A 13,190-nucleotide genomic window follows, 5' to 3' on the forward strand; every position below is an offset into this window, starting at 1 on the left:
AAAATTACAGAAAATGATGACAAGTAATGTACTTAAATCCTTCCAACTCATGAACATGCTGTAGAAATCATTTTTTTTTTTTTTTTTTTTTTTTTGGGGGGGGGGGGGGGGGTTGTAATTTACAGTACAGATCTAAAAACCACTATTGAATGTTCATGGTTACTCAGTAATTAACATATCAAACATGATGCCAAATCACAGCACAACGTGTCACAATAACATTAACATATCAAATTTCATTACCAATAGCATTGCTTTTGGTTATTTACATGACATCTTTCACATCCAATCATATTGCATTCTTGTCACAAACTCATTAACATATCAATTTTCATTACCAATAGCATTGCTTTTGGTTATTTACATGCCATCTTTCACATCCAATCAAATTGCTTCTTGTCACAAACTCATTAACATATTGAGTTTCATAGCCAATTACATTGCTTCAATCATGCACACTTCAGCCTATTACGACATCAAGTCTCAAACTTTGGAAGTCCGTCAGGATGATTCCAGATTTACAACAAATACAATATTTCTGTTAAAATTCTGATACAACAAAGTAGAGTGAATCACCCTGCGAACACTGACATAAAACAGTGTTACGTTTTGGTGCGGAGTGTCCCGACCTGAAACAACTACGGTGGTAGTAAAGAGAATTATTGTACCATCTTTCTCATAAGACACAAATGGAATTCAAATACCAATACAAGTTTTCACCATTTTTTAAAACTATTTTCTACTTGATAATAAATTTCTCCAAAATATTTCTAACTGTTATTTCAATGTAAAAATGCCAACAGCACTATGGACTTACTTGCATATATACAAAAATAAATTTCGCTATAAAAAATAATATTTTTCTTTTCTCTTGGCAGTGTTAGTATAGCCATTGGTTGTCATGGCAGTGATTAAAATGTTAATGTTCTCTAAATTCGCTCAAATCTATCTCTACATTTAAGTATAAAAATACAAAAAAAATCTATCATTATCAACAAAATATTACATTTGATTTGTATGATTATAAAAACTTTGGTCTCCAAAAAATACCTCATTCCAGCTGCACTGTTGATACGTACAGTCAGTAAAGAACTGTTATGTTAGCAGCACATAGGTCATACAAATAAAGGTGTTGTATTTGTCACTCCACTAGGGAGTCAAACCCTATTCTTATCCTAGCCCTAACCTAACACTAACTCCCTAGCTTGGATACAAAAGACAGAAAATCCAGCTAGTTGACGCTGATCACTCCACTAGTGAGTCAAACCCTATTCTTATCCTATCTAACCTAACAATAACTCCCTAGCTTGAATGCAAATATGGCATATCAAACTAGCTGATGTTTGTCACTTGGGAGTCTAAACATAAACAAACACCAACTCCCTAGCTTGAATATGAAAACAGAAAATCCAGCTAGTTGATGCTCAGCACTCCACTAGGGAGTCAAATCCTATCCCTAACCTAAAACTAACTCCCTAGCTTGGATACAAAAACAGAAAACCACGTTAGTTGATGCTTGCAATGTCACTGACAAATTTTCTTTAAATTTCTTTACCCTGTTTACCTAAGCCAATACTCAACTACTCTCGCCTCACTTCTGGGACCAAAACAACTTGCAAATAGCATCCCTAGTGGCCAAACTAGGAAATCTTTTGTCTATCTGATAACCAAAATATGGCGTATTCAGAGATGTTTTTTGAGGAGAATATTTTTCAATGACGTGATCAACATGATAATATCGTCATCCATGGTCTCATGCATTTTCATCTCTCTTTTTGTCATCAATGGTCTCATCTTCATCACTCTTTCCAGAGTTGTCATGGTTACTCTCAGACTTAGTTGATGCATCAGGTTTATTATCTATCTCATCTTTTGTAACACTTGTATCATCTTCATTTTTCTCTTCCTTTATGTCGTCATGGTCACCATCACTTGGACTAGACACATCTGATCTGTCATCTTTTTCACTAGTATCTTTACTCTAAAAAAGACAAGTATATTCAGGGTTGTCATAGTTACTAAACAGTTTTGTCATGTAAGTCAGTGTCGTTTGGCAGAGTATATATCACAAAATGAGACAATCCCCTTGAAAGAGAAATAAGGTACCAACACCATGCCCTTATTTTTCCAAAATAATCAAATTTGAAACTATCGAAATCAAAGAAGGCACCTCTAGAATTACCATGGTCTCTGCAAGGACGTAATTGTCACTGGGACGAGTTTTGTGTGTGGCCGACTTCTCTTGCATTCAGAATTCCTCTGAAGTATGGCTGAGTACTCTACATTCATTAATTGATATTAATATTACTCAATAATTTTCTTTGTTCAACAAAGGAAAATACATGTGACCTATGGGGTCCTGTCACTATGAGTTGCAAGACAAGTAGTGACAAGGCCCCTTAGGTCATGAGTATTTTCAGACTGAATGAAGAAAAATATTGGAAATAATATAATTATATCTCCCACACATAATTTATGAAAAACTGGGAAAAATAATGACAATTTGGATCGTTACGGAGAGAATGCAGAACTGATGACATAGCTGCGAGTTGTTTTGATACAGAATAACCAGGGTATAAAACCCATATTTTTTGTCTGAGCCCATTCAACCTGGCTTGTATTGCATAATTGTTTGTAGATCTATCAGTAAATCTTTGTTGAAATAAACAAGAATTAAAATATAAATTTTCCACTGTCTCACCTGTACACTTTCAGTGTCACTCTTATCGCCATGACTACCATATGCACTATCAGATCTACTGTCTTCATCCATAATAGCTGGATCAGGCTGAGAATGAAAAAAAATAAATAAGAAATTAACAATTTGGCTCTTTGCATTGGTGAATTTTCAGATTGAAAAAATGCTTTGGGGACCGATTCCTCTGAAAATCAAATTTCTTGCATCTCTCCAAATTTTGTTATGTGAAAACTTGTTCCTCGTCATTTCAAAAAGACACAAAAAATTTGGGAGTTTACATCTCGTTTCAGAGAAATCAACATTCCTTTATTTTCCCAGTGTTAAGATAGATTTTGGTGGCCATATTGGATTCTACAGCCATATTGGATTCTACGGCCATATTGGATTCTACAGCCATATTGAATTATATGGCCACATTGGATTCCACGGCCATATTGGATTCTACGGCCATATTGGATTCTACAGCCATATTGGATTCTACAGCCACATTGGATTCCACGGCCATATTGGATTCTACAGCCATATTGGATTCTACGGCCATATTGAATTATATGGCCACATTGGATTCTACGGCCATATTGGATTCTACAGCCATATTGAATTATATGGCCACATTGGATTCTACGGCCATATTGGATTCTACGGCCATATTGGATTCTACAGCCATATTGAATTATATGGCCACATTGGATTCCACGGCCATATTGGATTCTACTGCCATATTGGATTCTAAAATTTAAATTTAAGAACATTTTGACCTCTATTTCAAAAATTTGCATTGCGTTGTCACACACTTTCAAGTTTGGTATCTTCAGAAAAGAGAAATAAAACAGTTTTACCTTAGGCATGCCTTTATCAAAGTGTTCGACTTCCCATGGAGGTGATGGCTGATCCTCAATACGCGATAATGCAAATTTATAAACTCCAAATCCTGACAGACCGATGGTGAACCAGTATTTCACCACTTTATATATGCCTAGAGAATGAAATCAACCAATCAGGACATCAATGTATGTACTAATATGCAAATTTGTAAAGTCCATATCTAGATAGACCAATGGTGAACCAGTATTTCACTACTTTATATATGCCTAGAAAGTGCAATTAACCAATCAGAATATCAAAGTATGTACTAATATGCAAATTTATAAAGTCCATATCTAGATAGACTAAATGTGACCTAACTTTAACCTTTGACCTGTACCCCCATCTCAGATAGGTGACTTTAATCATATTCATAAATCAACTGTTGATAATTTTGCATCACATTTTTCTCTAAGTTTAAGTTTCTGTTTAGAGCAGATCTTTGTCTAAATTGTGAGTTGTAACATATCCTCCTGATCCTGTTTTCCTGAAAAAACAAAACAAACGGTGTTGTCATGGAGATGTCCTGAACCATTGCCAAACCAACATATTTGCAGTCATAAATTGAGCTCTCATACCTGATGTTGTAGAGGACGCCAACAAACTGTCCCAGCCATTATCAGTGAATGTATGTGATTGTGATACAGTGTGGTGTAGTCACTTACCATCATATCTGTACCCTTCTTCAGGTGCAAACGGACTGTTAAGTTTATATCCACGGATCACACGTACAGGATTACCAGTCTCAACACTTCTACTCAAAGCCAGATTGCCTGTAAATAAATAAATACATAATTAAATAAATAATAACAATTATGAAGATTCATAATATAACTGTTCTCCACAAGTACAGTACAAGGCATAGAACAAAGACATGGCCAGCCCTCAAATAAAAGACAACACTTTTAGTTGTGCATCAATGGCATGTCAAATTTAATAATTAGCTTAGGGGGAACACTGGCCACTAGTCAAAATGATAAAAACTTGTGAATCTCAACTTAATAGCTCACGTAGCGGCTCAATGACTAGTACGCATGTGCGTCCTATATACTATGCGAATTTTTGTGTGTGGTTTTACCCAAGGATGCATTGCGGCACAATGACTACGCATGTGTGTTCTATATCCTATATGCATTCTCCACACGGAGGGCGCTATCTACAATATCTCAGTGAGGCAGCCAGTCACAAATGAATCTACTGCACGAGCTTATGGGCGGACTTTAATTAGTTATGATATTATTATTTGGGGACCACCAAATTTTGGTGTACCACAAGAAACTACTGGGCCTCAGTTCAAATGTAGCTTTAACTGCTTAGAGGACACATGGGGCACAAACTTGTTCACGAGTAGCTCATGGTAATGGTTTGCAATCTGAGTATTCAAAATCTGGAAATGCTTGTTTATAATAATGACAAGTGAAATATCAAATGACAAGGAGTTCCAAATAGAGTAAATTATGTTAAATGTAGAATATCTAAAATTCTCACTTCTAAAATAAGGAACTATTAAGGAGTAATATAAGGCAGTTTATGAAGCAGTCAACAAACTGCGACTTCAACAACTCTGTGAGTTCCTAAAAACATTAGGTAAGAAAGAACAATACTTCTAGTCTAATGGAGAATATATTGTTCATGGTTCCAAGAATCAATAGGACAGTACAATACAGTTACTTTGGAATGGTAAATTGGAAACGAATGTGATGTTTTCGATCCGTCTACTACAGACCTTGATCACGCAATGATTTAATTATTCAGCGTTAATGTTTATCTCTGAACTGGTGGAATAATATGTCTGTATATTGATGGTAGTGGATATCCTTGGTCCCTGTTCATGATGGGTCTTCTCTGTCTGATGTAGATAGCTTCCTTTACTTTGCATTTTAACCAGTCCTGTTCTCTGGCTAAAACATTGGTGTTATCCCAGGACACATTGTGGCCGGTCTTGTTGTAGTGGTCCCCAACTTCGGTGGCCTTATCCCTCTTTGTGTGCTCTTTGAATCGGACGCTAAGTGGGCATTTGGACTCCCTAATGTAGGTATGGCTGCTGTCCTGATCACATGTGATGTGGTAAATTGTGCCATGGAGTTGCTCTTTCGGTGTTTTGTCCTTGGTGTGCACTAGCAATGTGCGCAGGATGTTGCTTGGCTGGTGGTACAAACTAACGCCATGAGACTGGAAAACTCTGAACAATTGTTCAGAGAGTCCCTGTAGATATGGTAGTCCCAGTATGAGCTGGCTAGATAGGGGATCGTTGGACTTACTGACAGTTGGTTTGGTAGTTCTTGGCGGTATGTTGAGGGTCCTCTCTTTGTAGTCATTGGCCCTCAATGTGTTGTGGATATGTTGCAGTTCAGCTCTTTGGTTTTCCTTCATAGTTACATATTGAAGGGCCCAGTTGGTCAACATGCGGACTACAGATCTCTTGTGTACCAGAGGATGGTGGGACTGGAAGTTGCGATATTGGTCGGTGTGTGTTGGCTTCCTGTAGATGGTTATTTTGGTGGTGTTGTTATCTGTTATGTTCACACTGAGGTCAAGGAATGGTAATTTACTATTGGTTTCTGGTTCCACAGTGAATTGGATATGTGGGTCGATACTGTAGATATGATTGGTCAGCAAGTCCACTGCATCTTCATCTGTTTCATCCATATAACATAGCCACAATGATGGAGGATTGGGGGCTGTAGAAAGGGCACGATCTTCAAAATACTCCATATATAGGTTCGCGACTATGGGCGAGACTGGCGACACCATGGCTGCTTCAGGAGTTTGCTGGTAGAATGCCCTATTATATATGAAGTATGCAGAATTAAGGCAAAACTCAAGTAACTTGGTGATCTGTTCAACATTGAGCTCTGAGCGATCTTTGAGAGTGTCAACTGCCTTTACCTTGTTTTTGATGACATGAAGTGCTTCATCAACTGGGGCACTTGTGACCAGAGTGGTGACGTCATAGGAGACCAGTTTCTCCCCAGGTGAAACATGAAGATCTTTAAGTTTTTCTACTAATTCTTTGCTATTTTTGACTGGATAGTGTTACCTACAAGAGGTGTCAGGATATTGGCAAGCAATATTGTAAGTGATAGTGCCACAGGTAGACACAATGGGTCGTAATGGTGCATCGTGTTTGTGTATTTTGGGCGTGCTGTATTGTTTAGGTGGTTCTTCAGAGCTGGGATAAAGTTTCCAGTAAAGTTGGTGACTGATGTTCCCGCCTTTCTTTATGTCTTTCAAGATGTTGACTAGTTTATTCTTATATCTGGAAGTTAGGTCTTTATTCAGTGTTGTGTAAGTGTTAGGATCTGACAATAATGTTGATTTTCTTTCTACAGTCTTCAATATCCATTAACACTGTAGCCTGCCTTTGTCAGCTGGTAGTATAATAATGTCCTCATCCATACATAGGGTTTTCAGGGCTTCCTGCTCTGCCTTGGAAATATTGGTCTTTGGTAATTTTGCCCATTTTACCACCCGTACCACTTCACTTCTCAGTTCCGCCGCCTTGGTTTCCAGTAGTTTATTACACACTGATTCAGTGCCAGCTATGATATCGGGGATTGGTAGTGCTGTAGGTGTTATAGCAAAGTTCAATCCATTTTTTCAAGATGGAAAGTTCATTGTTATTCAGCTGTCTTTTACTTAGGTTGACTACCCATCTATCTGTGTTCATGGTGGTTTCACTCATATCACATTTCTTTTGGTTCTTGTTCTTGAGTTCTTCAAACTTCAACTTCCGTCTAGTCTTGGTATTTTCAGATGTTGTACGTTGTGCTGATTTGAGAAATCATTCAGCCTCTACCTGCTCACTGGAATCCAGGGTGGTTTCAAGTTGTTGTCTTTGTATACCTCGAGCATCTCCCAACTTCTTGAAGGTATATGAACACTGGCGAACACATACACTGAGTGTTTTTCAGCTTTAGCTACAATCTGGTCGGCTCTTATTCCGGTGACAGTGGAGTTTAATTTGACACTTGTTGGCATTATATTTTGCCGAATGCAACGGACATTAAACTTCTTATGATTTTCCCAACGTGCGATCTTCCTCATGATGTTTTCCGCCTTTCTGAGTGTTTTTAGGACATCTCATCCATGTTGTCGTAGCACAATGGAGAATATATTGTTCATGGTTCCAAGAATCAATACGACAGTACAATATGCATGTAGTTACTTTGGAACGGTAAATGTTGAACAGATCACCAAGTTACTTGAGTTTTGTCTTAATTCTGCGTTCTTCGTATAATATAACGGGGCATTCTACCAGCAAACTCATGGAGCAGCCATGGGGTCGCCAGTCTCGCCCATTTTGAAGATCGTGCCCTTTCTACAGCCCCCAATCCTCCATCATTGTGGTTATGTTATATGGATGATACTTTCGCCAAAAACAGATGAAGATGCAGTGGACTCGCTGACCAATCATATCAACAGTATCGACCCACATATCCAATTCACTGTGGAACCAGAAACCAATAGCAAATTACCATTCCTTGACCTCGGTGTGAACATGACGGATAGCAACACCACCAAAATAACCATCTACAGGAAGCCAACACACACCGACCAATATCTCAACTTACAGTCCCCACCATCCTCTGGTACACAAGAGATCTGTAGTCCGCATGTTGACCAACTGGGCCCTTCAATATGTAACTATGAAGGAAGACCAAAGAGCTGAACTGCAACATATCCACAACGCATTGAGGGCCAATGACTACGAAGAGTGGCCCCTCAACATACCACCACGAACTACCAAACCAACTGTCTGTAAGTCCAACGATTCCCTATCTAGCCAGCTCATACTAGGACTATCGTATCTACAGGGACTCTTTGAACAATTGTTCAGAGTTTTCCAGTTTCATGGCGTTAATTTGTACCACCAGCCAAGCAACACCCTGTGCACATTGCTAGTGCACCCCAAGGACAAAACACCAAAAGAACAACTCTGTGGCACAATTTACCACATCACATGTGATCAGGACAGCAGTCATACCTACATCAGGGAGTCCAAACGCCCCCCTCAGCATCCGATTCAAAGAGCACACAAAGAGGGATAGCACCACCGGAGTTGGGGATCACTGTCACAAAACCACAATGTGTCCTGGAAGAACACCATGGTTTTAGCCAGAGAACAGGACTGGTTAAAACGTAAAGTAAAGGAAGCTATCTACATCAGATAGAGGAGCCCCATCACGAACAGGGACCAAGGATATCCACTACCATCAATTTACAGATATATTATTCCGCCAGTTCAGAGATAAACATTAAGGCTGAGTAATTAAATCATTGCGTGATCAAGGTCTGTAGTAGACGGATCAAAACGTTGCATTCGTTTCCAATTTACCGTTCCAAAGTAACTTTATTGTACTGTCCTACTTCTAGTCTAGTATTTGATGAACACTTTCTTTTGGTCAATTAATTACTGAATGCAATCAGAAGGCAATGTTTTCTCTAACTACTTACCTCTTGCAAGTATTTGATCTTTAGATTGTGGTGCTGTCCTCAAGTTCTTAGGATTGTTTTTGGTCCCCTTCAAATCACGCCCTCCTATAAAGCAAATGGGAGAACTAAAAATTTAGTATGCATATGAATACGAAAAAAATGTCAATGAAGCCCTAACCACACTATTACCTGTAAACAACACTGGATGAGTTTTAATGCCAGTAATGGATCAACATTAACATAATATTAGAGTACTTTCATAGACCAAAACGTTCATGAGCTTGGTACATCAAATAATTTACAAAAACACTGGTTGGGAACCCTGGTAAAGTGACTGGGGAACTAGTAGATTTTACCTACTTACCACCCTCAACAAAAACACTGGTTGGGAACCCTGGTAAAGTGACTTGCGAACTAGTAGATTTTACCTACTTACCACCCTCAACAAAAACACTGGTTGGGAACCCTGGTAAAATGACTGGGGAACTCAGGTAGATTTGACCTACTTACCACCCTTAACAGAAACACTGATAACACACCTTGTTGTATATTCTGTACATACCTTCTCCAGTGTAAGTAAAACTACAGCCAAGATCAATGTTATCTTCATATCCTCCAGACAATGCAATAGAGTACGCTCCATCTTCTCCGCCATGTATCCCGGCAACAGTAGGTCGATGTATTCCTGCGTAACAACACTCCATCCTTGTCTGCCACAGTGTACCAACTTCAACACCTACAAAACAATGCATACATTATGACTGGCTTTGTCAACTTTTGCTTGGGCTGAGATGTGAAGTACAAAGGGCGCCCTCTATGTCAAAGGGCTGCTTAGTCTGCTTCTAATTCTGTGATAAAAGCGTGGCAACAATTTACATACTGTAGATTTGATGTTCATCATGACTGAACTTGAAATTACTATATCAATAATATTAATAACATCAATTTTATTATACTCATATGAGGTAAATTATCTATTTTAGGGACTCTATAGTTATCAATGAGTTATCGTTTTTGCAGAAATGGTATTTGCTTATATCTTGGAGAGAGCAGTGACAGGAGAGTACTGTACATGTACATGTAGATGTGAAGTATGAAGGGCGCCCTCTATGTCAAAAAGAGTACATGTACATGTACATCTGACTACCCTAGTTACAATAATCATGTATAGTTTTTATATTATTAGTGCTTTCCCTACACTATATAATGCACTTTACAATTACAACCCCTGGCATAAGTCTATAGCAACACAATGGTCCTTTATACTTGGGAAGTATACAATCCATTGCAGCCTCTATAAGTGCATAGGATTAAAACATTCACATAGCAACCTCTGTCCTACCAAGTCCCCATTTATACAATTGGGTTAACTGAGTTCTGCTAAAACTGTATGAAGGTGAATACTACAATGAATACCTGGTACAATGCCATAGAAGTTCGGTCTATTTGGTTGTACTTTTGTACGTCTGTACTCTCCGTCTTCAGCACTACTTTTCTTCAGTTCTTCTTCCATCTCTTCAAGACTGGGAACATCCTGTAAATTTAAATACGTTCCATCCTATGATTTTTAAATTATTTGACCTCTGACCTTTAACCTATGACACTAATAATAATCTGTTGCTCCTATGACATCCTACTGGGAATTTGTCAACATATATGGTACATGTACTACAAAAGTTCAACTTCTAAGTTACCAAAATGATTTTAAAAAAAAGTTTTGTCTGATTGTAACCTGATATCAAATACTTGAAGAATTTTTGTTGCTTTGATGGCGTAAAAAAGGCATTTCTGATAACACTTGCTGTTAAGTTTCTTTAATTTGTAAGGCTAAATAGGCATTTCTGATAACACTTGCTGTTAAGTTTCTTTAATTTGTAAGGCTCAAGAAAGATGGATTTTTTTTCTCTTTTTCTTTACACAATGAAAAAAAATGATATTGTAATTCCTCAGGCCTGTATCTGTGAAATTACTGTGCAATGAAATAAAAAGACTGAGTTTATCTTTTGCCAAACCCCTTCAGTTTATGCAGCGCTTTCAAAACAGCAAACGGACTCAAGATATCAGAGTTTATATTTAAAATTCAATCGTCGTACGACAAAAAATTCTCAGTAAATACAATATTGAAATCATTACCTTTCCAAGTAATCTGCTTGACCTTCTGACCCCTGTAGTAAAACTGCTTCCTTTGTCGTCTGAGCTGTCATTTTCTTTAATTATCACTTTCTTCTTGTATGGAGTACTGGGTGCCCTTTTACGCTTTGTAGGCTTCTTGATTACTTTGAAGTGTGAGCTGAACTAGAATGTAAAAAAACAAACAAAAAAGGTGATCAAAAGTTCAGCGAGGGTTATTTCTGCCTTAGTACACTTGTAATATTGATTACTGCTATCAGTATTGGTTGCCCGGCGGTGGCAGTCCCTGGATGCCATCCAGGAAATAAGGGGGTGTTTCTTGCAGCGAATTTCTCCCAGATCCTTAGTGGATCTGAGAGAAATTCACTGCAAAAAACACCCCCTTATTTCCAAATACCGGAGGTTAAAATTACCTTCAAGGACACCTAATCCATACACTGCATGTACATTGTTTGCCCTAATGTTAGGGTGAGCTCGAAAAGTACCCATTTTTTATGATTCCACGGACGCAGATGGCCGACGAAGAACATCACCTTTTCCGTGAAATTTCTAACAAGCATGCATACCCAGTTTGTCAGGGAATGCCACCACCAGGATTGGTTGATAATAGCACCTCAATAACTTATTGAACTTTGAAATCTTGTAAAGAAACCCTGCTCTTGACACACATTCTTCACCCATTTTGGTGATTTCCTGCAAAGTTTCATAAGAAAACCTCTGATAATGACATGATTTTTACCCCAATATCTCGTGTTGACAAGTGCAAAGAGTAGCTTTCCATTCAAGTATTGAAAGTTGTGTTTTCTCTGAGAGGTGGCGTAGATTATCACAGCAAAAAAGATTACCATATTCCTGTGATTTTTTGTTAACTGGAATTGTGAATTGTGTCATCCTAATATAATATTTGTTCCTTTATCTGTATGAGGTGTTTATGAACTAAATCAATTCAGTGATTTTGTTTGTTATTACTAACACCGGAAACACTTGACCTCTGTTCACCTTTTCGATTATTCTTGGAGTAGTATTCTTTGTGTACACAGGTGTTAACGGTGTATGTTGTTGACAGCAAAAAAAAACAAAAACAGTTTTATTCAAAGATTCTAGTCAAGTTACATTAAAGGTATTGAATTGTGTTGATATGTGCTGTTTATATTTATCCTTCATCATTTTTCTACAAGTATTGACTTAAATTTGATCAATGGTATGGTAGTTACTACTGGTTTTCTTCACACTTTCCTCTCTTGTTTTTAAAACATTGTTTCTCTTAATTTCCATACATTGTGATATCAATAATTCCGTTCACACTTTTTAGCCACCTTAACCCTTATCCTCAGATCTCTCGCCATGCCCTGGCATCTGAAGAAGGGTGATGTGTGTAAACTTATTAACACATAGATATCTCACGTCTCAGAGTGGTGTGACACTATTATCGCGGGGACCATTAATTATCAACAACAAAACTAACACTGCCAACTTACTGCATTGAGGAGACCCAATTCTTGTAAAATCTTACGATTCTCTTCGATGTTCTTCTGACGAAGCTTTTCGTATTCAGAGAGTACAGGCATTGTCGAATTTTGGTATTTGGATTTTTCCTCCGAGTCCTCTTACCGAGCTGTGACCTGTCACGTTGTGTTAGCGTGGGGTGTGAGTAGAGAGAGGTCTTGTTTTGATCGTCCTAAGGAGTTCCTGGTCCAGTGTTCGTCTGATTTCGGAGTTGATTGTTGGTATTTTGACAGAAAACGATTAAATAAAGTACTCTTTCGATCGCTGACAACTTGTTTCACACACAATTCGCCGATTTATCCCACGTTACATGCACAAAAAAGTTGATGTTTAGAACACATTCGCACGTGAATACTGATTTGTTAAAGGGACGCCACTAAAATGAATATGCATTATCATGCTTATCAGCTGATTGAATTGCGCGGGAAAAGTTTTGATCGGGCGCCACCAACGTTAATTTCTTATGACCTACTTTTTTAGATGTTGTGTTTTCTTGTCATCCAAGCAGTTTTATACAAGCGATACTTTAACAATCGATGTACATTTAAGTTTTAAT

At 38.0% G+C, this 13,190-nt stretch overlaps 1 protein-coding gene across 1 annotated transcript; it reads right to left on the bottom strand.

Annotated features, from left to right (window-relative positions):
* Positions 1–113: 113 nt before the first annotated feature.
* On the bottom strand, positions 114–12,996 carry LOC144445636 (uncharacterized). The gene is made up of 9 exons (XM_078135261.1): positions 12,607–12,996; positions 11,132–11,293; positions 10,415–10,532; positions 9,561–9,734; positions 9,020–9,103; positions 4,228–4,335; positions 3,538–3,674; positions 2,702–2,788; positions 114–1,981 (listed from the first exon to the last, which is right to left on the bottom strand). Exons 1-9 carry the CDS (start codon positions 12,694–12,696, stop codon positions 1,754–1,756), a joined length of 1,188 nt encoding a protein of 395 aa, XP_077991387.1. The 5' UTR covers positions 12,697–12,996; the 3' UTR covers positions 114–1,753.
* Between the last annotated feature and the right edge of the window lie 194 nt (positions 12,997–13,190).

Source organism: Glandiceps talaboti, chromosome 14, assembly GCF_964340395.1.
Source record: "Glandiceps talaboti chromosome 14, keGlaTala1.1, whole genome shotgun sequence".
Classification (NCBI taxonomy): Eukaryota; Metazoa; Hemichordata; class Enteropneusta; family Spengelidae; genus Glandiceps; species Glandiceps talaboti.

Bases quoted from the DNA above. Each gene is read 5' to 3' on its own strand.
- LOC144445636 (XM_078135261.1), bottom strand. From the start codon at position 12,696: ATGCCTGTACTCTCTGAATACGAAAAGCTTCGTCAGAAGAACATCGAA. The intron at 9,104-9,560 runs GTATGTACAGAA...TTTGCTTTATAG, and splicing joins TTTTACTTACACTGGAGAAG to GAGGGCGTGATTTGAAGGGG. The intron at 2,789-3,537 runs GTAAAACTGTTT...TTTCATTCTCAG, and splicing joins TTGATAAAGGCATGCCTAAG to CCTGATCCAGCTATTATGGA.